Source organism: Somniosus microcephalus, chromosome 10 (genome assembly GCF_052327205.1).
Source record: "Somniosus microcephalus isolate GS21.2 chromosome 10, FLI_Smic_1.0, whole genome shotgun sequence".
Classification (NCBI taxonomy): Eukaryota; Metazoa; Chordata; class Chondrichthyes; order Squaliformes; family Somniosidae; genus Somniosus; species Somniosus microcephalus.
This window is the reverse complement of record NC_140996.1, coordinates 150,041,669-150,067,884: the sequence shown is the minus strand read 5'-3', so window position 1 is coordinate 150,067,884 and position 26,216 is coordinate 150,041,669. Positions and strand designations below refer to the sequence as shown.

General features: G+C 43.8%; 1 protein-coding gene across 1 annotated transcript in view; it reads left to right on the top strand.

Annotated features, from left to right (window-relative positions):
- Positions 1 to 26,216, top strand: part of slc67a2 (solute carrier family 67 member 2) — a 79,524-nt gene that overhangs the window by 17,170 nt on the left and 36,138 nt on the right. Inside the window, exons 2-4 of the mRNA XM_085998960.1 lie at positions 3,092 to 3,179; positions 5,694 to 5,737; positions 17,192 to 17,321. Coding sequence (XP_085855086.1) covers positions 3,092 to 3,179; positions 5,694 to 5,737; positions 17,192 to 17,321 — 262 coding nt within the window. The remainder of the gene's footprint in view (positions 1 to 3,091; positions 3,180 to 5,693; positions 5,738 to 17,191; positions 17,322 to 26,216) is intronic.

The following is a 26,216-nucleotide window of genomic DNA, read 5'->3' as shown; positions in this document are numbered from 1 at the left end:
CCAGGGCCTTCGCATGTAGCAGCATTCGGTAGACCTCACGGACGAAGGATCCTCAGAGGAGCCCATACCTTCTGAGGGTGCACAGTCACAGGACTTGCCCTTACCATGCACCAGCACAGATACTCACACTTCGGTGGGTGGGTCCAGCTAGACAGATAGTTGGGTTTTCACCTGGTGATTCACAGTTCACAAGTGAGCAAGAGCAGACAGTGGTGGCAGGAACAACAGTAGAGAATCTGCGTCGGTGGGTGCAGCCCTCTCCAAGCTCCGCTCAGCTAGACACAGATGCTGTCCCCTGGGGGCCATCGATGAAAAGGAGAATCACTGAGGGGCAGCAGAAAATCTGCGACGTACTGACAGGTCTTCCAAGCACACGGACCATGATTGCAGAGAGAATGGAGGAATCCACCTCGAGCATGCATTAATTGATGTCATTGGCATTGCAAGGATGTCAACTTCCATCGACAGAGTGGCCAACTCCATGGAACATCAGTCGCGGCAATCAAATGAGTAGATGCAGGCCTTGACCACGGCCGTGCGGACTTTGAATGCCAACATGTTTGGCGCCTTAAATAGGATGACTGACACCTTGGCCTTACAGCGCGTCACTGATCTGCGCCAAACTACTCTCCAAAACAGTGGTAAGAGTGAAGTGCGCTGGCCCAGGAGTGGGATGATGGTGATAGAGGACATGGAAGTGGGGACTCCACTCAGCGCTTCCACTTCTCACCCGTTGCTCCCCCTCAGTGAGTACCTGACATTCTGCCTCCTCTCTAGATGGCCGAGTCTGCCCCTGCACAGGTGCAGCTGGAGCAGTCTTTGGTGCGGCTCTCACGGGCTCCAAAACCCAGAGGACGTCGGCCAAGAGCATCTCAGCCGTCGGAGCAGAGATCTGAGCAGCCTGCCTCTACCTCTGCTGAAGGCACAGGGGATGCCCCATGTAGGTGCAGTAGGCAAAGGAAGTGTAAAGCTTTGTGGTTGCACATGGATGTTTGAGAAATGTTATGCTGTTAAGTTTCCATTCTTTAGTAGAACTTTAGTCAGTGGGATGGGGGGGTGGTAGGGGCGGAAATGAGAGTAGCCATTGGATATGGTCGTTACATGGCTCCAGTGGTGGTAACTAACTGAACTGTACAGCTATATGGGAATACCTGGCATCCGGGCAGCAAATTAAGCAGCTTGTGCTGCACTGGGGTTGCCATCCTCCTCCTTTTCCTCTTTCTCTTCCTCCTCCTCGGATTTGTCCGCAGAAGATGTGTGTTCGGTGCCTTGTTCCTCCTGCAGTTCCAATCCTCGCTGCTGTGCAATGTTGTGCAGAGCACAGTACACCACGATCATGTTGGAGACCTTCGCTCTTGAGTACTGAAGGACGCCTCCAGATCTGTCCAGGCACCTGAAGCGCATCTTGAGTGCTCCGATCGTTTGCTCAGTGACACATCTAGTTGTCATATGGTTTTCATTGTACCGCTCCTGGGCTTCATTAGTTGGGTTTCTCAGTGTCATCAGCCAAGTTTGAAGGGGGTATCCTTTGTCTCCTTGTAGCTACCCCTTAAGTCTGCTTTCTGTTCCAAGGACATCAGGGAGTTTGGGAATCTGGTGCACACCTGCATAAAACTTTTCCTGTGGTTGCACACCAGCTGCACATTGATGGAGTGGCAGCCTTTGCGGTTGATGAATACTCCTGATTGATCTGGGGTTGCACGGATTGCCACGTATGTGCAGTCGATGATGCCCTGCACCTGTGGGGAGCCAGCCAGAGACGCAAACCCAAGTGCCCGCTCGTTGTAACTGGGGTCATCATGGGCGAAGTTGACATAATTGCCGGCCCTGGCAAACATCCCATCAGTGACCTGCCTGTTTTGTGTGCAGCCGACTGGGAGATCCTGGCTACGTCTCCGGCAGCGCCCTGGAATGATCCGGAGGCAAAAAAGTTGAGGGCAGTGGTCACTTTCACAGCTACTGGTAATGCATGGCCACCAGGTCCAGCAGCGAGCAGGTCTTCTAGGAGGCTGCAGACATCTACTGCCATCACCTGACGCGACAACCTGAGCTTTCTGAAGCGCTGCTCTTCCGAGAGGCCTAGGATGCTCAGCCTCTGCCTGTGCACCCTGTTAAGCGGGTAGTGCCTCCTGTGAGCTCGATCCCTCTGCTGCTCCCCTTTCTGCTCACCACCTGCAGATCTCCACAGAAGGTTGTTGCTGCTGCTGATGGTCATCTTGCTCCTCGTCTTAGGTCCAATCTAAGGCAGCCAAGGTGCCACCCATCCTGATCTAAGTCTCAAAACCTTTTTAGTGTAGAAAATAACCGCTCGTCACAAGTATTCTGAATAAACCCTTCCCCAGTGGTAAGTAAGAAAGTAGCTGTGAGCACTCAGTATTTATTGCAGTATTTGCCTGACTTTTAATGAGCCCCTTTAATTGCCATTCTTTTCTCACCTTGGTTTCAATGGTGAGTTTCGGGAAGCCCAGGAAACCCGGGATGTGGCGTTAAATTCGAATGTAGGTTGAAATATCGCTACAATGGCGTGATTAACATATTTAAATTGGTAACCCGCCTTGGCGGAGGGGGTGACGCACAACCTGCTGATCTCGGCCGAGTTAAACCCAAAAGTCGGCCACTTGAACCCCTCCGCCCACACACTGCTCCATGTTAAAATTGCCCCTTATAAGTGGGTTCAAGGGACAACTAGATGTATTTCTGGTGCGAGAGAAAGGATTGGGAAATGTGGTGCGCAGATAGATTTGATCAATTTAAAAATGACGAGGTTTGCTTGGCCTAATTGTCTTTTCCTGTTCCTAAAAGTTCTGATCTTGTGAGGTTGGACATGCGCCATTGCAGCACATAAGAAGCCCCATGTGATTCCTATACAGATTTGCTTGCTTCAGTTCAGTGCTTTTCAATGGTTTTTGACTGAAGTAAAATTTTCATGGATAGGGCTGGAAGCAGATCCTGTCCACCTTAGCTGTATCTCCTGATAGCTGGTTGAAATGATATTGAAGCCCCACTCTATACAATCCATGCTGAAAGTGTCTATGTTTGTATTTATCAAGATACTTTTCATTTTTATTTATTTTGTGTGTGTTTTTTTTAGGACTTATTTGCTGTGAGTATGGTAGTTCCTTTATTAAGTCGCCACATCAAGCTTCTCGGAGGAAGCTCAACAGTAGCAGGACTAGTAGGTCAGTATGTTAACACACCCTATATGTAACGTATTCAATAAATAATTAGTACTTGAACTGCCCTTTATTGTTTCATTATTTACTTTATAAAACATTTTTGAAGGGAGTTTGTTTTAAAAAAAGATAAGCAATGAACGTCCCTGATGGCTCAGTGGATAATGTGCTGTGGTGCTGAACAACATGGAGCAGTGAGATTCCAGATTTGATGCCTGGTCTCGAGGACATTGCAATTGCCTCAGCACTCCAGGTAAAAGAGTACAAAAATTGGCCATGGTTCCTTCTATTCAGCAACTTCGTATGCATGAGTGGATTACTTATCAGAACAGCACTGAGCTCAGTTTTGACGCTCCTCATGTTCAAATGGCCTGCCAACACTCACTTTCCAGGCTCAAGTATAAACTTGAGTGAGGTACAAGGGAACTGTGGTCAGCCATGGAACTATAAAGTAGCATGACCCCATCAGAAAAGGAGGTACAGTATGAAGGGAAAATAGGGAGAGAAATTTTTTTTTTTGCTGTACAGATCAACTGGCTTTGAAATATCTTATTCACTGTAACTATTTTGAGTACCTTGTTTGTATGTTTAAATGTTTGGGGAGAGGGTAGATTTACAGATAGGTAACTTGATTACTGCCCTATATTCAGCTGTCGTAATTAGGCCTAAGTCCAGGTAGTCTTTTTTCAGTGATTGCCATTTTAGTGCTCCTGAGCGTTCCATGGAAATCAACTCCAATTGTCTGATACTTTTCTTTATTATTCATAACATTCTTCCAGTTCACACTTTGCCACTGGACCAGATTCCCCACTATCGATATTGTGCTGGTGGGACTAATTTTGTTTCAGATTTTAAATATAAATTTTGGCTCAACTACTTTTCTAGGAGACATTGGGAGTGTGAGGACTTCCTTTTGGACTTCCTTTTGTGAACGCATTTGTAACTTACTTCAATTCCACACTTGTTAGTCATTGATAGATGTCCACCTGGAGGACTAGAGTTTGCCATAGAATATTTGGTACTAGTTTCTGCCATCCTTTCTAACTCAAGGAGCATCTGCCTTTATTTTTCAGAAGATGGTTTTTTTTTAGTCAGTTTAACTTGCTTACATGTAAGATAATGGCCCGTAATTTCCGATAGGAGGCTTCCTGCGTGCAGATGCCTCCTATCGGAAAAAAATCAACGAACTTACCTGAGGGCTCCCGAGGTCCGGACACTTCCGCTCCTGGACCTCTCCAGGTATCCCAGAGGTGCATGCAGTTCGCAAGCGTCCCTGGGATCACGTGGGCCATGGGGAGCCAATAGGAGAAGGGAATCTCCCTTCAGACTTTTGACAGATAGACCTGTCAAATATATGAATGGAGATCACCCCAAAAACACAGTAAAACATTAAATAAATTTTTAAAAAACCATCACATTTTTAAAATTAGTTTAAATTACAATAAATTAAATATTGTAAACAAAAATTTAATTTTTTGAAAAAAATAATTAAAGTTTTTTACGGGGCTAAAAATAAACTTACCTTTTTTAAAAGTATTTTAAAATAAAAATGAGTGAATATTTATTTATTTATTTATTTTTTCAACTCTTTTATGCTGGTAAAAGCAGGCCTTACACCTGCTTTTACCAGGCGTAAGATTTCTAAGGGTTTTCTGCGGGCGGAGGCTCTGCAGAAAGCGGAACTATCCGCCCGCAGAGACCCTTCTCCAGGGCAGGCGTCCGATCTGTCAAGAGCATTCTTGACAGATCGGAAATGCCAGTTTTCAGTGCATGCGCTTCGCATGCCTGAAACCGGCATTTCCGATGTTCCTACGAGTGTGTACACAGCCTGTACTCACCCGTAGGCATCGGGAAATACGGGCCAATATATAATCATGGGTTTGATTACTTTTAATATGATTTCGGGAGGGTAGAAGTAGGGGTGAATTTTAACCCCCAAGAACAGGCGGGTTGGGAGCAAGTGGGTAGTTAAAATGATTGATTTTTGGATCGCGACTGCAACCTGGCTCCAACGTGGCCACTTCTGGGTTTAACGGAGACGCTTTTGGATGCCTGCGAGTAACCTGCTCGGCACAGTCGAGACCTTAATTCGTGCAGGTGGATCGGTATTTATTGCAGTAATTAACGTCCTTAGGAGACATTAATGAGGTCTTTTTAAATTGAATTTCACTGACCTTCAAATTTAACGTCTCTGGCACGTGTATCCCAGGGTTCAGAAAACCCAGCAACTGTTGGGAGGCGAGAACGGCTGGATGGAACAGGTAAGTGCTTGTGGGCCAGGAGGAGCAGGAGTGCTTCCCCTGGCCCATCTCGCCCCCACAAGCTACCCTGTAAACTACCCCGTGATCTGACCCCCTCGATTGGCCGGCCCCCCACCCTGGGATCCAACCAGTAAATCTCCCCCCACCCCAAACACCCCACCCCCAGCTCCCTTCCTACCTCCGTTATTATCAGGATTATTGACTTTATACAAATAATAGCATGTTGCATTAAAACTGAGTGGACGTATCTTTATTTCAGGTTCTGTCTATGGACTGCTACAACTATTTTCCAGTACAGTAATTGTAAGTATCACATCTCAGTAGTATTGTAATAGGTGTTAAAATTGTGATTAGCATTTTAGAAAATTTAACTGATCTTGTCATTTTCAATTCCTCAGCCAAGTGAAACTTTCCATCCGAAGTAGACTTCATTATTCAGCAAGGCGAATGTATTTTTCTTTTGCTATATCCCCTCCCCTTTCTGCTGTAGGTTGCGACGGGTGTCAATAGCCCTTCAGTACCTCACCAAATGGCCATTATTCATGTGGCGGTATCAGCAACCTATTGAACAAGTTTGACCATGGCCTTATCTAGGTGTGCACAGATGACTGAATAGTGATCAGAAGTGAAACCTTGGCTGAATTTTTTTTTTTTACCTTCCTTATCCCGTGGACACAAGCCTATTGTAGCAGGTCCTATGCTTCCCTGGCTGATGCCAGATAACTCAGCACAGACCAGGGATTGAACCTGGGACATTCCTGATCAGTACTGCTCAGTACCACACCACATAGCACACTTGCACACTGAGCTCTTGCGGAACCTCTACCTAAAATTATTAAGTGGTATTCTGTTTAGCATTCATCTCTTCTTTTTATTTTGGATGTTTTTATTCACAAGCAGCAAAACATTTCTCAAAGCACCTTACAGCATTGTTAGAATAAAAGTTTAAATAGACAAGGGCTATATTATTGATGTTGCTTGACTATGGTCACAGGTTTGAGTTTTATAAGACCTGCTAGGGATGTGTCATTGAAGCAGGAGATGACATGTCAATAACTCCTTTTAAAAATTAGCCAAGTTAAATACTTGGGTAGGAGTGGGATTGAAGCATGAGAATAGACATAAAGTGGAAATTTTTTTACGGGAGTTCTCCCAATCTCCCACCATAATTGGGAGAACCCAGCCAAAAGCTGTTTTAGTTCTTATTCCGGAGGACTAATTTAAGCAAGCTCCTGGCATTTGCACTGCCAAATCCTGGCAACAAGCTCATGGATCCAGTTTTTCATCGGCTTCCAAGTCAGTTGCCTGGACAAAGGAACTAAGTTTAACAGTGTAAATGCTAGGAGCTGACTTACGCAGGCTGGTCTGCTGGATTCTAGACTAAAACAGTGCCACTACTAAAGCAGCTACAGATATTAATGACTCCACAGAACACAATGGTTCATTTGTTGCTCGGATCACCAAAATGGCCACTGTGTAAAGCAACAACCTAGATTGAGTAATTTAGGTAAAATTAGATAAATATTCTGGGGTTTTAATAAATTACTTCGGGGATCAGGGAGAAATGTTGCAGAATTTTTCCTCGGCATGACCAGGCAGAGTGTGGAATGATGGCCTGATGGCATTTTCTTCATTACATGCTTTCTTGTGTAGATCTGGCCACACAATCAATTATATTGATAGACTTCATTTAAATCAGGGATGTGCAAACTATGACCTATAAACCATTTCCTGCCTTTGAGCCCTGGCAATCTGGTCCACAAGGCCATGGCAAGGCAGTTCTATTTATGTATTTCTCACTGGCTAGTTCATCCTGTTTGAATTTCATGAGCCTGGATGGGTGTTCTTTGTGCTGTTGCCTCGTTGGTGGATGAATCCTAAATCAGATCAGCAAAATCTGTTGTTATAACTGGCTTTAGATATTTACAAATAAATGGATCCATTAATATAAGCTTTATATGAGGCTTCATGGTATGCACTGAAGCCCCTGCTGTAATCAATTGCTTTCCTTGGTCTTTGAAAATGACATTATTGTTCATCATGGTGTGTTTTTCATTGTGAGTAAATGAGAACATTTCTGTTTTGGACTGTTTACACCTAGGAATAACAACTTTTCAGCCATATGTATAACTGGCAGTACACCAATTATTCACATGTTAGTACTGGCATTTCAGTCCCGTCACAGTAAAAAGAAAGAGGATCTTGTTTTGGTTATACTATAAACATTATTCAATTAGCATGTTTTCACTCAATACTTTATGCAGTTATATTCTTCATTGAGTGTCTTATAACTACCGCTGTGTTCACCAAAGCAAAACTACAGTCTCTGAATTCTTTTAGGAAGAAATGTTTGTAATGAACATATTAATTCAATGGGAATCCACTGCACCACATGTTCTGTCTCTTCTTGACATGTCAGCGAGCAGCTGTTTGAAGCAATGTTTGAAATTTGCCCCACTGAAATGAATCATTTGATTCAATGTGACACATGTCTTTAAATAGAACAGAATTGGTTTGCAGTCTGAAGTGGGAATGAAACTGGTGCTATGCTTACAGCTAAAGTAACTCTAAATATGGTTAAGCTTTTAAAGAATTACTTTAAAAATGTCAGGCACTTAATAAAATTTGCAGTTGGTCCACACTGTTCTTTAAAAGTATATGTACAAAGGCATCTATTGTTTGTAGGACATTCTACCCTAACATAAGAACATAAGAAATAAGAGTAGGAGTAGGCCATTCGGCCCCTCGAGCCTGCTCCGCCATTCAATAAGATCATCCACCTCAACTCCACTTTCCCGCCCGATTGCCGTATCTCTTGATCCCCCTAGAGTCCAAAAATCTATCTATCTCAGCCTTGAATATACTCAAAGACTCAGCATTCACAGCCCTCTGGGGCAGAGAATTCCAAAGATTCACAACCCTCTGAGTGAAGAAATTCCTCCTCAGTCCTAAATGGCCAACCCCTTATCCTGAGACCATGCCCCCTAGTTCTAGACACTCCAGCCAGAGGAAACGACGTCTCAGCATCTACCCTGTCAATTCTCTTCCAAATCTTGTATGTTTCAATGAGATCACCTCTCATTCTTGTAAACTCCAGAGTATAGGCCCATTCTACACAATCTCTGATCATAGGACAGCCCTCTCATCCCAGGAATCAATCTAGTGAACCTTTGTTGCACCGCCTCCAAGGCAAGTATATCCTTCCTTAGATAAGGAGACCAAAGCTGTGCACAGTACTCCAGGTGTGGTCTCACCAAGGCCCTGTACAATTGTAGCAAGACTTCCTTACTCTTATACTCCAACCGCCTTGCAATAAAGGCCAGCATGCCTTTGACCTTCCTTATTGCTTGCTGTACCTGTATGCTAGCTTTCTGTGTTTCTTGCACAAGGACACCCAAATCTCTCTGAACACCAAAATTTGAACGTTTCTCACCATTTAAAAAATATTCTGTTTTTCTACTCTTCCTACCAAAGTGAATAACCTCACATTTCCCTACATTATACTCCATCTGCCACCTTACTGCCCACTCACTTAGTCTATCTATATCCCTTTGCAGACTCTTTGTGTTCTCCTCACAGCTTACTGTCCCACCTAGCTTTGTATCATCAGCAAACTTGAATACATTACACTCGGTCCCTTCATCTGGGTCATTAATATAGATTGTAAATAGCTGAGGCTCCAACACTGATCCTTGCGACACCCCACAAGTTACAGCCTGCCAACCTGAAAAAGATCTGTTTATCCCTACTCTCTGTTTTCTGTCCATTAACCAATCCTCTATCCATGTTACTATATCACCCCTAACCCCATGAGCCCTAATCTTGTGTAATAACCTTTTAGGTTGCACCTTATCAAATGCCTTTTGGAAATCCAAATATATTACATCCACTGGTTCCCCTTTATCCATCCTGCTAGTTACATCCTCAAAAAACTCTAATAAATTTGTCAAACACGATTTCCCTTTCATAAAACCATGTTGACTCTGCCTAATCATGTTATGATTTTCTAAGTGCCCTGATACCACTTCCTTAACAATGGATTCCAGCATTTTCCCGACGACTGATGTCAGTCTAACTGGCCTGTAGTTCCCTGTTTTTTTTTTCTCTCCCTTCTTTCTTAAATAGCGGTGTTACATTTGCGACCTTCCAATCCGCTGGGACCATTCTAGAATCTAGGGAATTTTGGAAGATCAAAACCAATGCAACCACTATCTCTTCAGCTACCTCTTTTAGAACCCAAGGATGTAGGCCGTCAGGTCTGGGGATTTGTCGGCTTTTAGTCCCATTAGTTTCTCTAGTACTTTTTCTCTACTTTTATTAATTATGTTAAGTTCCTCACCCTCATTAGACCCTTGGTTCCCCACCATTTTTGGTATGCTTTTTGTGTCTTCTACTGTGAAGACAGATACAAAATATTTGTTTAATGTTTCTGCCACTTCCTTATTCCCCAAAATAATTTCTCCTGTCTCAGCCTCTAAGGGACCAAAGTTTACTTTTGCTACTCTTTTCCTTTTTACATACTTGTAGAAACTCTTACAATCTGCTTTTATATTTCTTGCTAGTTTTCTCTCATTCTATTTTTTCCCTTTTTGTCAATTTTTGGTCAATCTTTGCTGGTTTCTGAAACTCTCCCAATCCTCAGGCTTACTATTATTCTTTGCAACATTATAAGCTTCTTCTTTCAATCTAATGCTATCCTTTTCTTCTTTAGTTAGCCACGGTTGGATCACTTTTCCCGTGGAGTTTTTGTTCTCAATGGAATGTATTTTTGTTGAGAATTATGAAATATTTCTTTAAATGCTAGCCACTGCTTATCTACCACCATACCTTTTAATCTATTTTTCCAATCTACCTTAGCAAACTCATCCCTCATGCTTATGTAATTGTCTTTATTTAAGCTTAAGACTCTAATTTCGGACTTAGGCAAGTCACTCTCAAAATTAACGTGAAATTCTATCATATTATGATCACTCTGCCACAGAGGATCCTTTACTATGAGATTACTAATTAACCAGTCGCTCCTGGTTATTTTCTGGAATAAACCTCATCGTCACGTAATGTTTTCTGTTAATCATGGATTTACAGTTTAAAAGATTCACTCGGTGAGCACTAAGCTTGCAAATCCAGAAGTCCCAGGTTGATGCCAGCTCTGTTCTGAGTTAGCTGATCTTAATTGGGACAGCAGTGGTGATACAATTGGCCTTAAAACCAATGGGTTAAAGAGGGGAAAGTCATCCAAGTTTCCCACTCCTAATCTCTAGGACATCAAGTAAAAGATTAGCTGGGTTTGTATTTGTGCGATGGCCTCCACTGTCAAATAGCCCACCAGGTTTACCTGTCTAGGCTCATCACAATGAGGAGGGGAAATTTAAAATAAAACTATATAAAATAATGCAGTAATGGAGGACAAGGAGAAAGTACATGATAAAGTTGCAATACAAAGGGAAGGGCAAGTAGCAAACTCCAGTTGTATTAGAGACCGAGACCCCGAATATAGTGGGAGTGCAGGAAAGGTGTGTGAGAGCCCCGAAGCAAAGGTAACGTCGAGACCTGGCCAAATTTAATGGTCAGGTCTCATTTGCATGCCGCTTACTGACTCCTGACTGAAACGACTGGGTAGTTGGTGGGAAGCAGCTGCCCGGCTGTTAAAATCAGGTCAGTCGGGCCAATCGGAAGCAGCTGCAGGGATCGGAGAAAATGGTCCCCAGCACTAAGGTAAATGGATATATGGAGGAGAGGATCCCGGTCGGCAGTGGGGTGTGGGGAAGGAGATGCCCAAGGTTTCCTTGTGGGGTCCAGAGGTGCACTCCTGTTCCTGGCAGGTTTGGCCTGGCAGGGAAGGCTCTACTGCTCCCCCACTCAGACCTCAGCTTAAAATATCAAATGATGCCATGAGAGCCCAATCTGCATATTCAAAGAAGACCCTGTCACAATGGGACGGTTGTCCTTGGCGACTGAAATTTAAAATTGCAGTCGGTCATATTGGGATGGCAATGAAATGGTAATTCCCTTGCTCCATTTTAACTGCACCCCCCCAAGCCTGGTTTCCCCTCGATGCCCGAAAGTGTGAAACACATAAACTCAATAGTGCCTATTTTTTTCTATTCATTAAGGTATTAGCAGTCCACAGTATGTATGCGCAGATGGTGAGAGGTAGCAGAGTTGAGCCCATCACGTGATATCCACACACATACTTTAGCAGGTGTTACTGGGTTGCAATGAGTAGCTTTTTCCTCTTTCTCTCCCTAACCCAGGGATGCCGAGGCCAGTAAGTGTAGGGTTCCAACTGTAGCTCTAGTTGACAGCTCACAGTACAGATCAAGAATCAAACCTGCAACCTTCCAGTCTGTATTAATTAGTGCTGCCTACAGACCAGGGAAGAGCAAATGTAGAGGCCATCAATATAGGATAGTCCGCTACCACAGGGAGTGGCTGAGGAGACCTCTTATCCTGAGACGATGCCCCCTAGTTCTAGACTCTCCAGCCAGGGGTAACAACCTCTCAGCATTTACCCTGTCAATCCACCTCAGAACCTTATATGTTTCAATGAGATCACCTCTTATTCTTCTAAACTCCAGAGAGCATAGGCCCAATCTACTCAATCTCTCCTCATTGGACAACCCTCTCATCCCAGGAATCAATCTAGTGAACCTTCGTTGCACCGCCTCTAAGGCAAGAATATCCTTCCTCCGATAAGGAGACCAAAACTTTACACAGTGCTCCAGGTGTGGTCTCACCAGAGCCCTGTACAATTGTAGCAAGACTTCCTTACTCTTGTACTCCAATCCCCTTGCAATAAAGGCCAACGTGCTATTTGCCTTCCTAATTGCTTGCTGTACCTGCATGCTAATTTCTGTGTTTCCTGTACGAGGACACCTAAATCTCTCTGAACACCAACGTTTAATAGTTTCTCACCATTTAAAAAATATTCTGTTTTTCTATTCTTCGTACCAAAGTGAATAAACTCACATTTCCCCACAATATACTCCATCTGCCGCCTCATTGCCCACTCACTTAACCTGTCTATATCCCTTTACAGGCTCTTTTTTCCTCCTCACAGCTTACTTTCCCACCTAGCTTTGTAACATCAGCAAACTTGGATACATTACAGTCGGTCCCTTCATCTAAGTCATTAATATAGATTTTAAATAGCTGAGACCCAAGCACTGATCCTTGTGGCACCCCACTAGTTACAGCCTGCCAACCTGAAAATGACCCGTATATCCCTACTCTCTGTTTTCTGTATGTTAACCAATCCTCTATCCATGCTAATATATTAGCCCCAACCCCCATGCACCGTTATCTTGCATAACAACCTTTTATGTGGCACCTTATCGAATGCCTTTTGGAAATTCAAATATGCTACATCCATTGGTTCCTCTTTGACTACCCTGCTAATTGCATCTTCAAAACACACTCATAAATTTGTCAAATACGATTTCCCTTTCATAAAACCATGTTGACTCTGCCGAATCATATTATGCCTTATTACCAGTTCCTTCATAATGGATCCTAGCATTTTCCCAATGACTGATATCAAGCTAACTGGCTTGTCATTCCGTTTTTTCTCTCCCTCCTTTCTTGAATAGTGGCGTTATATTTGCTACCTTCCAATCCACTAGGACCATTCTAGAATCTAGGAAATTTTGGAATATTACAACCAATGCATCCACTATCTATGCAACCACCTCTTAGAACCCGAGGATGTAGGCTATCAAGTCCAGGGGATTTGTCGGCTTTTAGTCCCATTAGTTTCTCAAGTACTTTTTCTCTACTGATACTAATTACCTTAAGTTCCTCACTCTCATAAGCCCCTTGGTTCCTCACTATTTTTGGTATGCTTTTTGTGTCTTCTACTGTGAAGACAGATACAAAATATTTGTTTAAAGTCTCTGCCATTTCCTTATTCCCCATTATAATTTCTCCGGTCTCAGCCTCTAAGGGACCGATGCTTACTTTTGCTATTCTCCTTTTTACGTACTTGTAGAAGCTCTTACAATCTGTTTTTGTATTTCATGCTAGTTTACTCTCATCTTCTATTTTCTTCCTTTTATAAATTTTTGGTCATGCTTTGTTGGTTTCTAAAGCTCTCCCAATCCTCAGGCTTGCTACTATTCTTCACAACATTGTAAGTCTTTTAGTCTAATACTATCCTTAACTTCTTTAGTGAGCCACAGATGGATCACTTTTCCTGTGGAGTTTTTATTTCTCAATGGAATGTATATTCACTGAGAATTTTGGAATATTTCTTTAAATGTTTGCCACTGCTTATCTACTGCCATACCTTTTAATCTAATTTCCCAATCTACCTTGGCCAACTCATACCTATGTAATTGGCTTTATTTAAGTTTAAGACTCTAGTCTCGTATTTAAGTCTGTCACTCTCAAGCTCAGTGTGAAATTCTATCATATTATGATCACTCTTCCCCGGGGATTCTTCACTATGAGATTACTAATTAACCCTGTCTCATTATACAATACAAGATCTAAAATAGCCTGTTCCCTGATTGGTTCCATGATGCATTGCTCTAGGAAACTGTCTTGAATGCATTCCATGAACTTGTTCTCCAGACTACCTTTGCCAGTTTGATTTGCCCAGTCTATATGAAGATTAAAGTCCCCCACGATTATTGCATTGCCTTTTTTACAAGCTCCTATTATTTCTTGTCAAGTTATTTAGTGTTGAGTCTATTAAGACCCCTTGTTTTCTTTCAGCTTCCTCCTTAAATATTTCAACACCATTAGTGGAATAGGCTTGCCCATTATTCTTTTCTGTTTACAGCACTTTAAACTTGTCTGTATTACATTTAATTTGCTGTACTTCTGTCCAGTTAGGTATTTTGTCCAACGCTTTCTGTAATTTCGGTGCTGCGTCCTCCAAATTCCACTACCCCTCCTAGTTTGATTATATCTGTAAATTTGACCACTTTGCATTGAATTTCTGAATCTACCATGTTCATGAGCACAATTTACATTTTACACAATTTTAAAAATAAATTATATATGACTGATAACCCCCAAAATAAATACCCCTTTTGCATTAAATTGTCTACATTGAACTAAGACAGTTAGCCTAGGTTTGATTTAATCCTTAAATTATCCAGCTCTATTATGGATGAAGTGATGGGCAGAAGCAACAGTCAACTATTCCTCTGGCAACTTCTCCTCCTTTGAGCATCTCGCCTTGTTCCACCCCTCACGCCTTTTATTTAAAGTCCTTGTTCTGTACCGCCCACCCAAGTTTCCCACTGAGATATCTTCTCTGCTTGCCTCCCTCAGCCTCTGCACTGAGCGACTTCTCATCCTTGGTGATTTCAACTTTCATCTAAACTCTTCTTGCTCGCTTTCCTCTGAGTTCACTGCTCTCCTTTCCTCCCTAAATCTCTCCCTCCATATAAACTCTCCTACCCATATTCACGGCCACCCCCTCGATCTTGCCTTCTCACATGGCCTCGCTACTCCCATTGTAATTATCAGTGATAAGGCAATCTCTGATCATTTCCTTGTATTGCTCTCCACCCTTAGTCCCCTTCCCCATCCCATCCCCACTTCTTTCTATCTCCGCCCCTGGAAAATACTTTCCCTCAAGTCACTTACCACGCCACTTTCAAATTCCCAACTATCTAGCCTTTGGCCCACAATTCATCATGATATTTCTGCAGCTTCCGTTCTGTAAACCACACCACCTTTGATGCCCTTGTCCTTATTAAAACCATTACTCTCTCTCCCTAGTCATTCCCCCGGTATATCCCTCATCTCCGTTCCCTTAAGTCCAAGGGACGCAGATTTGAACGTCTTTGGTTTAACCGTCCATCGCCAGATCTGGCTGGACCAAATAAAGCATTATTGGGTCCTGCTCTACATTGTGAAAATTGCTCACTATTCAAAGATCATCCCGGAATGCCAAGATGACCTCCGGCTTATCTTCTCCACCACAAACCGCCGCCTTAAACCACCCTCCCCTGCCTCCTCCACCCTCACCTCCAACAACAAGTGCGAGAAGCCCGTGGAATTATTTGCCACAAAGATCGAAACCATCCATTTAGTTGCCTGCCACTTCCCTTCCATCCCCTCTCCCACTGGGCCAAACTTCCTCTAATGTTTCCGCTGACCTCGTGTCTGTCTTTGGATTCTATCCCATCTCCTGCCTTGCTCTCTCCAAGCTCATCTTGTCCATAAGATCCACCTTCTTATCCCTCGATCCTAATCCGACCAAACTATTGACAACCCAACTTCCCTTCCTGGGCCCCATGTTAGATGATATTGTTAACGGTTCCCTCTCCTCAGGTACTGTCCCCCCAACCCTTCAAATCTGCTGTCATCACCCCTCTCCCCATATCCCTTGATCTCCAGTTACGAGATCCCTTTAGCCTTAAGACAGGGTACTGAATTTGGATGATCAGCCATGATCTCATTGAATGGCGGAGAAGGCTCGAGGGGCCGAATGGCCTACTCCTGCTCCTATCTTCTATGTTTCTATTCCGATGTTCTCCCGGCCGGTCTGCCATCTTCCACCCTATATAAACTTGTGCTCATCCAAAACTCAGCTGCCCGTCTCTTAACTAGCTCCAAGTCTCGTTTACCCATCACGCCTGTGCTTGTTGACCTACACTGGCTACCGGTCCGGCAACGCCTCAATTTTAAAATTCTCATCCTTGTTTTCAAATCCCTCCATGGCCTCACCCTGCCCTATCTCTGTAACCTCCTCCAGTCCTTCAAGCCTTCGAAATCTCTGTGCTTCTCCAATTCTGGTCTCTTGCATATCCCTGATTTTAATCGCTCCACCATTGGCGGCTGTGCTTTCGGTTACCTTGGACCTAAGCTCTGGAATTCCCTGCCTAAACCTGTTTGCCTTGCTATCTCTCTCTCCTCCTTTAAGATACTCCTTAAAACCTACCACTTTGACCAAGCTTTTGGTCATCTGTCCTGATATCTCCTGTGGTTCAGTGTCAAAAATATTTTTTCTTGATATTGCTCTTAAGTGCCTTGGGACGTTTTATTACGTTAAAGGTGCTATATAAATTCAAGTTGTTGTATCATTTTTAAAAAAGAACTATAATCTGAGTTTGAGTGTAACCTGCTGTACATTCTGATACCCTCTAGATATAGATACAAATTGTCAATTGATTTAGCTTTTTACTTCTAATACTAAAAAGGTAACCAAAATAGAGTTGCGGCTTACAAAGTGGTGAAACTTTTGTACTAAATTTTAAGGTTACCTTAAAATTACCAGCTGCTGCTTTTGACTATTCTTTTTCTTTGAGATCTACCTTGTTTACTGTTCTTAAACGCTGTTCCACACTCTTAAGAGGTTTAGCATAACTCTCAGCTAGCCAGCAGAGGGCCCCCACTATCTAGGCTTGGCATGCTGCTGTCTTCTGCCTTAAGGAACCTATACTTGTAGTGGATAAATGGAGCCAAATTGCTGAAAAAATTATTTGGAATGCCATATGTTAAACATTACAAGCTGAGAACATTCACAATAAATTAATCTTGTTATTTCTAATTCTCTAAAGGTGGAGCTCCAATGGTTTAAAATGTTGACAGTAAATGAACTTAGCTGCCACAGCCTATCTTTTTTTCTCCTGGATGGCAGCTGCTACTCTCCTATTAGTGAAACAGCCACACAGTGGTTTTTGCAACAGGAGTTAGTATTTCTGAATGCTTAGAGCCACGCTCACAATGTGGATCTTATGATTAAGGTGCAAGATGGTAATTCAAATTACAAGCAGTTAAACTTCTATTTCTTTTGACTAGGGTTCCTGGAGTGATGTTGTAGGAAGACGAAGCATATTATTGGTCACCCTGATACTTAGCGGATTTAGCTACGGTCTGCTTGGCATCTCTAGTAGCATCCCTTTGCTAATTATGGCTAGGATTCCCACGGGTGAGTGTGTAACCTAAACATATAAAACCTCTCTGTCTTCGGTATGCAAACTGTTTGCGCGATGTGACAGGTTGAAAATAAAACTCCAAGGGATTTGATGACTCACAGATTACTGGCAGTGAGTCCCATGACCTCAAAAAAAACTTGTTTTTAAACTGCCCGTTTCTGTAAAGATTATAATCTTTTTGATGTCAAATATGTGGTACACCATGTTAAGGGTATGATGTGGTTTCAGTTGGACTTTACCATTCATTTTATACATTATACATTTCAAACCTCCACATTTCTTGTGTATTTTCTGGTGGGACATGAATTCCATTCATGTACAGCCTACTGCCTGTGAGTCAAAGTTAGGAATTCTGATCTTTGGTTTTAAACTGAAAACTACTAATAATGGGATGAAAATTCTTAAACTGTTTTTTCATAAAAGAAAAAAAGTAACGCCTTTCACTACCTCAGGACGTCTCAAAGCAGTTTACAGCCAATGAAGTACACTGTGGCTAATTTGCAGTCCCACAAATAGTAATGTGATAATGACCAGATAATCTGTTTGTGATGTTGGTTGAGGGATAAATGTTGGCCAGGACACCAGGGATAAATCTGACGAAAGGTCATCGACCTGAAACGTTAGCTCTGATGCTGCCTGACCTGCTGAGTATTTCCAGCATCCGCATTATTTTGCTTTGTACCAGAGATAATTCCCCTGCGCTTCTTTGAAATAGTGCCACCTGAGAGGGCAGACGGGACCTCAATTTAACGTTTCATCCAAAAGACAACACCTATGACAGTGCAGCAATCCCTCAGTACTAGTCTGAGAGTGTCAGCCTAGATATTGTGCTCATAGTCCCTGGAGTGGGATTTGAACCCACAACCTTCCTGACTCAGGCCAGAGTGCTACCAACTTTTTTTTTAATATACTTTATTGGACATTAGGAACATTTACAACATCGTGATCATTTCATTGTATCATACAAATCAATTCCACCGCTTTGCACAGCCATTCCGCCACCACATTTTAACATCAAAACCTGAAGTTTAATTTGTCTCCTGTAACATATATTAATCGATTGCACTTTAAAAATTGATTGTAAAATACTATCTTTAAATTCCTTTCTGAATAAAACATCCACAGAGCTTTATAATGATCTTTTAGCTTATATTTAAAATACTCTTTTAGATTGATTCTCCTCCCCTTAAAAAACAGAGCATTCCTTCTTTGCGCAATCACAAATCTAGCCAAACTGAACATTAAATTAATTGCCGCTCCGCTAGACTCGGGCAGACTCGCCTGCAATCCCCATCTCAAAATTGAGTCCCACAGGATTCCCATTCTCGCTCTTCGGTCCCCACCCAGCAAAAAAAAACATTGGCCCAGAAATTCGGGTCGGGGGCTTCCCACGGGTGTAAGCCCCCGATCTGCACGTACCTAGCGCGCCGGCCTTTGAGCTGTGGGCCCGCGTGGGATTCCGATCCTGGGCCTGCTCCAACTGCCGGTGCGCAGTGCTTGCATATCCCAGGGGCGCAGTTAGTTCGATGCGTCCCCTGGGATCACGTGGGCCATGGGGAGCCAATCGGAGCAGGGAATGCTCCATTCATAAGTATGACAAGAAGAGCTGTCAAAATTTATAAATACTACGGGCCCCAAAACATCACTAAATCTTCAAATAAATTTTTTTTTAAATCACATTTTTAAAATAAACTATAAATTACATGAAATAACTATTTTAAACAATAATTTAAATTTTTGAAAAAAATAATTTTATTTTCTAACGGAGCTTTCTTTAAAGTATTTAAAAATAATAAACCTGTGGAAAAAATGTTTTAATTTTAATTAATTCACCACTTACCTTGTAAAAAGCAGGCCTTACGCCTGCTTTTTAAATGTGTAACTTCTGGAGACTTACCCTTCCGGGAAAACCTGCAAAAGAAGCCTAAGTTCGTTGGGGACGTGCAGCCTCTCCTGTGCACGCGTTCGAACTCTGAACCCCTTCTTTCAGGGGAACGGAAGTGCCGGTTTCCCGCGCATGCGCAGTGCATCTACTATCCGCGCGATTTTCCCTTGATTGACCTTGATGAGCCCACCCAGCGGGCTCAGCAGGCCAATTAAGGGCCACCCGGCAACAGGTGACGTCACAGACTGCAATTTCATCTGTCAAGCGTTCTTGACAAATGAAATATCAGTGTTTCACAGCTGTTTGAAGCTGTCAAACACCGACAGTCTGAATTCTGACATGAGTCATTCTGCACAGACTCAGTTAGAACTCTTACCGGCACTCAAAGCTGAAGGCTGTCACTTTTCACAGATCGCAGCCGTTCAGCTTTAAGTACCGGCTGAGTGATGCGCTCCCGACGGCTACAGGAAGAAAGGCTGTGAAGGTAAGTACAAGTAAGTAAAAGTTCTTTACACACTTTAGACACACCAAACACACTTACCTTTACACTCATGCACCCATCACTCACCTGAGCGCCAACATCGCGACCCCTCCAACTCCTTCAACCCGATGGCCCGCCTGCTCTAACCTGGCATGGTTTGGAGCCGTCGGGAAACCCACACGAAACCCCTCAAAATAGGGATTAGGCTAAAAACTGCCTGTTAACTACCTGTTAACAGGCAGTTAATTCGCACTAATCCCTTCCCGCCTGGTTTCGGCGGGTCCCAGTGTGGGGCGGGTACCCGCCGCCCCTGAAACTTACGTGGGGCGGTGTTTTGGGCGTGATAGTGTCGGGACCCCCAAATTCGGGATTTCCCCCCCCCCCCCCCCCACATGCCTGAAACCCCGCCTGACGGCTCCACGAAAATCTAGCCCTTAAAATTCGCCCACACTCCCTTCCAAATCCTGTTGAAGTCCAGCTGTGGGTATATACTCTGCCAAAACTCCTGACCAGCAGGTGTCCTGAATCTCCATTCTCTAAATACCTCATATAAATCTCGAGTATTACAGTTGTCAAATTGGACCAACTCTCCCCCTTTCTCCAGCAGAAAGCTTGGAAAAGCGGGATGCATTTTAATTCCTTTGGAGATTTCCGCATTTATTTCTTCCATCCAATCCTGTGGCATTGCCCTCACAATCTTCTCATACATGATCCCTATTGCTTTTTCCTTTACCTCCTGATCCTCCTCCCACACCATGTTCCTCACTATCGCTTCCGGCAACCCACCAGGAATTACCTCGTATAATACATCTTTCACACATATAATACCAGCTTTTATAAAAGCTTGATTAAATAAAACCTCTCCTTCGATGTTGCCCCACCTGTTGAAAAATGAGGGCTGTTCTAAAAATTCCTCAGCCCCCTTGGGCATAAACTGCCCTCCTATCCCACTTCATTTAAAAAAATGCTCAAAACAACTCTTCCAAAAACTTGTATTTGACTTCTGAAGAAATCTCTTCAACCATTTGATTCTAAAGGATTTTTTCTTCAAATCATTATCTGGGAAATTGAGTCCTCCCTGATTTCTCTGTCCAATTATGGTATTGTAAGCCACCAAGGCTGGTTTCCCTTCCCATAAAAACCTCACACAAGCCTCTCGGATGGACTTTTCTGCCCACTCGCGAATATCCTCCACCGTCAATAAGTACCATAGCTTAGATAGCAGGAGAGCGGACACCGCTGTCACTCTGCCTTGCACTTTCAACCACCTTCTTTCCCATCTTCCCAAAATCTTTTTAATTTTCATAACCTGCGGTTCCCAATTTAATCGATCCACTTCATCCCTGTCTTTCTTGTACTCCATGTGCACCCCCAGAACTTCCAAAACCTCCACCACCTTAAAGGGACTTTCCTCCAACCATTCCCCCCTACCCCTTCCTTCAACCAGGCATTGGGACTTACTATAATTCACTCTGGCTCCTGAAGCTCTACTATATTCCTCCACTACATCCATAGCTTCCCTCACTGACTCCCCATTTCTCAATGTTAAGGTTGTGTCATCTGCATATTGGTGTATCACCGACACCAGCCTGGAACTGGGAACCACAATCCCAGCTACACCTTGTTTCTTTTGCATCACATAGCCTAATGGTTCTGCTACCAATGTGTACAAAAATGGGGACAGGGGACAACCCTGTCTCACTGATCTCTGGAATGGAAAATACTTGGATAAAAAACCATTAGCTAAATATGTTTGAATAAAAAATCCTTATCCACTCAATGAAATTTTCCCCGAAACCAAATGCTTCCAAAACCTTCAATAAAAACTCATGAGACAGCCTATCAAAGGCTTTCTCTTGATCTATCTTTAATACATAAGCCTCCCTCCCACTCTCTTCCATGAGCTCTATCGCATCTCGGATTGAGACCACAGAGTCTGCGATGTCCCGGCCTATGACTCCATAGGACTGAGGGGGCAAAACTATTTGCGGCAACACCTCCTTCATACAATTTGCCATAACCCTCGCCAAGATCTTATAATCCACATTTAATAATGTGATGGGCCTCCAATTCTTCAGATCCCTTCTATCCCCTTTATTTTTATAAGCCAAGCTTATGCCACCTCTCCTCATAGATGGGGCCAGGCTTCCCTCAATTTTAATTTCCTTAAAAACTCCTAAGAGCAATGGACTTAAAATCTCAAAAAATTCTTTATAAAATTCTGCAATTAGTCCTTCGGACCCTGGGCTTTTCCCACCCCTCATTCCACTTATTGCTACTTTCATTTCTGCTAATCCTACTTGTAGTGTCCGAGGATCAATAATACTCAGACTGCAGGAGAACAATAAAACAGGTATTTACTGAACAGAGAGTAATTCAAGACTGAAGTACAGAAGCCTGCTATGGCTTTATATACAGGGGTGGTCACTGCCGGTACTGCAGTATAGAATCAATTGTTCTCTTAAAGGTACATACACAACAATTCCTCCCCTTTTAGATAAACAGTACATAACATTCATTTAACAACTAAATAATAACTAATTACAATTTTCTCTGTACTATATACATCAACTGAAATAATCATTTATAAGTTCAGTCTTTGAGGAGGCTTCCTGATCCTGACTGGATAACGCCTTTCTCGAGTATCCTCTTCTTGCAGCGGAGTTGATTCTGGCTCATTGTCATTGGTTGGTTCGTCAGCTTCCAATACCACTGCTTCTGAGGTAGACGCAATCTGTACTTCGGGTTGATTACCAGGTGCACCTGCTCGTGGTATGGGTTTGGCTTGTTCCTGTGACTCTAGAATCTGGTCAGCATGGCATCTCACGATGCTCTCTCCAACGTCCACTGTGTACATTAGTGGTCCCTGCTGTGTGCATATCGTTCCTGGCTGCCATTTTTCTGTTCGGTAGTCGCGGGCCAAGACTGGTTGCCCGATCTTGAAGCTCCTGGTTGGCTTCTCATTTATGTGCTAGAATTGCTTATCCTCAACATCTCGTCTTATGTTTGGTTTGAGCAAATCCAGGCGACATCTTAGCCTTCGGTTGAAGAACATTATGGCTGGAGTTTGGTTGGTGACTGCATGTGTCGCATTCCGGTAAGCAAACAAGAAATTATCCACAATATAATTGCAAAATACTGCGGATGCTGGAAATCTGAAATAACAACAGAAAATGCTGGAAATACTCAGCAGGCCAGGCAGCATCCGTGGAGAGAGAAACAGAATTAACGTTTCAGGTCTGGGACCCTTCATCAGAACTGGAAAAAGCTGGAGATGTAACAGATATTAAGCAGGTGCAGAGACAGTGGGGGCGTTAGGAGGGGAGGAAGAAATAGAAAGAACATCCTGTACGTTTGTAAGAGGCAGGAAAGATAAAATGTTGCAAATGGGAATGGCAAAAATCATACTGCATGAAAAATGGGGGCAGGGATAATTATCTGAAATTGTTGAACTCAATGTTGAGTCCGGCAGGCTGCAAAGTGCCCAATCGAAAGATGAGGTGCTGTTCCTCGAACTTACGTTGAGCTTCATTGGAACAATGCAATAGCCCCTTGTGTTGTAGTGGTATGTCGTCATTATGCATTGCCTTTATTGCCTTTTTAAAGGTCTGAACAAACCTCTCAGCCAATCCATTTGTGGCTGGATGATATGGGGCAGATGTGTAATGTTTCACCCCATTATTCCTCAGAAACCTCCCGGAAATCCTCGGACACAAACTGTGGCCCATTGTCGGAGCAAATCTGTTCTGGCAAGCCATTCCTGGCGAAGATGGTCCGTAGGACTGCAATAGTTTTCTCCGTGGTGGTGGAGGACATTTTGATGACCTCTGGCCATTTTGAATGGGCATCCACAGCGATTAGGAACATTGAGTCCATAAATGGACCAGCAAAATCAATGTGTACCCGTTGCTATGGAGATGAGGGCCACTCCCATGGATGTAGCGGGGCCTGTGGTGGAGCGTTTTGGACCTTCTGGCATCCTGTGCATCTCTTGGTCATATCCTCGATTTCTTTATCGATTCCCGGCCACCGCACAAACGCCCTGGCTAGGCTCTTAATTTTTACCCCTCCTAGATGACCCTCATGAAGCTCATTGAGCACTCTATCTCTCAACTTGGGTGGAATTACCACTCGGGATCCACACATCAAGGTCCCCCGGCACACTGACAGCTGTTCTCTCCTTGGCAAGAATGCTGGCAACAGTGAGTCGCCATGTGCTGGCCATCCCTTCACCGTCAAATCATAGACCCGAGAGAGTGTCGGGTCATTTCGGGTTTCCTTCTCTATACTTCAGTTTGTAACAGGTAGACATTCGACTATGGTCGCATGGAATATCTCAACAGGGTCCACTGCAGGTGCTTCCTCTACCGTAGGCAACGGTAGGCGCGACAGCCCATCAGCATTTCCATGCTGTTTCGTACCCTTGTACTCTATGTCGTACTGATGTGCCCCTAGCAAAAGTGACCATCTTTGCAGCCGTTGCGCCGTCATCACCGGAACGCCCTTCTTTGGGTTAAAAATGGAGACCAGGGGCTGATGATCAGTCGGTAGGGTGAATTTCTGCCCGTGCAGATAGTGATTGAACTTCTTCACCCCCCACACCAGGCTGAGGGCCTCCCTGTCAATCTGGGCATAGTTACGCTCGGCTGAGGTTAACGAGCGCGACGCAAAGGCTATTGGCCTCTCTGAACCGTCAAGGAGTTTGTGTGACAGCACCGCTCCGATGCCGTAGGGAGACGCATCACATGCTAACTGAATCGGTAGTGTTGGATTGTAGTGGGCCAATACTTCTTTTGAAGTGATTAGGCATTTACATTTCTGAAATGCACGCTTACACTCATCACTCCATTTCCATGTTACTCCAGTTTGCAGTAGGGCGTTGAGTGGGTGCAGAATTGTAGATAAATTCGGCAAGAACTTATGGTAGTAGTTCACCAAGACGAGGAACGACCTCAGTTGCGACACATTTTCCGGTGCTGGAGCCTTGACTACAGCCTCAATCTTGTCCGGCGACTTATGCAACCCTTCCTCATCAATCATGTGGCCACAATACGAGATTTGTCTCCTGAAGAACTCGCATTTGGGACGGTTGGCTCGTAGCCCATATTCCTGCAATCTCGTGAGCACCTGCTCCAGGTTGGCAAGGTGTTCACTGTCATTTTCGCCCGTAACCAGGATGTCGTCCAAATAACACTGGGTCCCCGGGATCCCTTGCAGGACTTGTTCCATCGCCCTCTGCCAAATAGCCGGGGCTGATGCTACCCCGAATACCAGTCGATTGTACTGGTAAAGGCCTTTGTGAGTGTTTATCGTGAGGTATTTCCTAGATGCTTCTTCCACCTCCATTTGTAGATACGCTTGGGCCAGATCAATCTTTGTAAAGCGTTTCCCTCCAGATAGTGAGGCGAAAATATCTTCTATCCGTGGAAGTGGATATTGTACTGTGTGCAGGACTGGGTTCACAGTTACCTTGAAGTCCCCACAGATGCGAACCTTCTTCGGCTCCCCAGGCGTGCTGCTCAGTGATTTCTTCATTACAGGAACGATGCGTGTGGCCCACTCACTCCAGTCCACCTTGGACAGCACACCCGAGCGCTCCAGACTCTCCAGCTCTGCTTCAACGGCTGGGCGGATCGCGTAAGGTACCGGTCTGGCCTTAAAACATTTTGGGTTTGCGTTATCTTTGATTTTTATCATTGCCGTTACTCCTTTTAGAGTCCCAAGTCCTTGTTGGAACACCTCTTTCGTGTCAGTTAGAATTTTTGACAGTCGTCCAGGTGTGACGTCATCATCCTTTTTTATCAGTCACAGTTAGCGCCTGAATGGAATGCCAATCCAATTGTATTTTTCGGATCCATTCACATCCCAATAGTGGTGGTCCTCCATCCGGTAGTATATATAGATACAGTTTCTGTGTTTCCTTGCCGTTGTATTCAACTGGCACCCTTATTTTTCCTCTGGGGTAGACTTTTTGCCCCGTGTATGTCTTCAATACAATGGACGTGTCCTTCAAGGGTATGTGTGAGAATAGCCGCTCATAGTCTCGTCGATTCATGACAGTTAGGGCTGATCCTGTATCCAATTCCATTTTTACTTGGGACCCTGCTATCATGAGGGTGACCCAAATGTTTCGGTGATCCTCCTTTGCGATCACGTTGTGTAACTTTAGACAACTTAGTCTCCTGTTCCCGGAGTCATTATCACTCTCCTGATCTTCCGAACTACTGTCTGTCATTTTTTTTTACTTTCTTGTACTTTTCCTTAGTAGTTCTTGTAGTGTTGGTTTTCTTTCCCGACCTGCAGACTCTTGCTATATGCCCCATTTTCCCGCATTGCCTGCATACTTTGTCCTTAAACCAGCAGTCCTTCTGATCATGGGTTGTTCTGCCGCAGCGATAGCACTTTTCTGCTCCATACGCCATTTCATTAGCACTGTATTCTTGTGGTTTCTGTTGTATTTCCGCAGCTCCCCGTGCTGCTGCTTCGTAGGGTACTGCTACGCTGAAAGCCTGTTCTAGCATC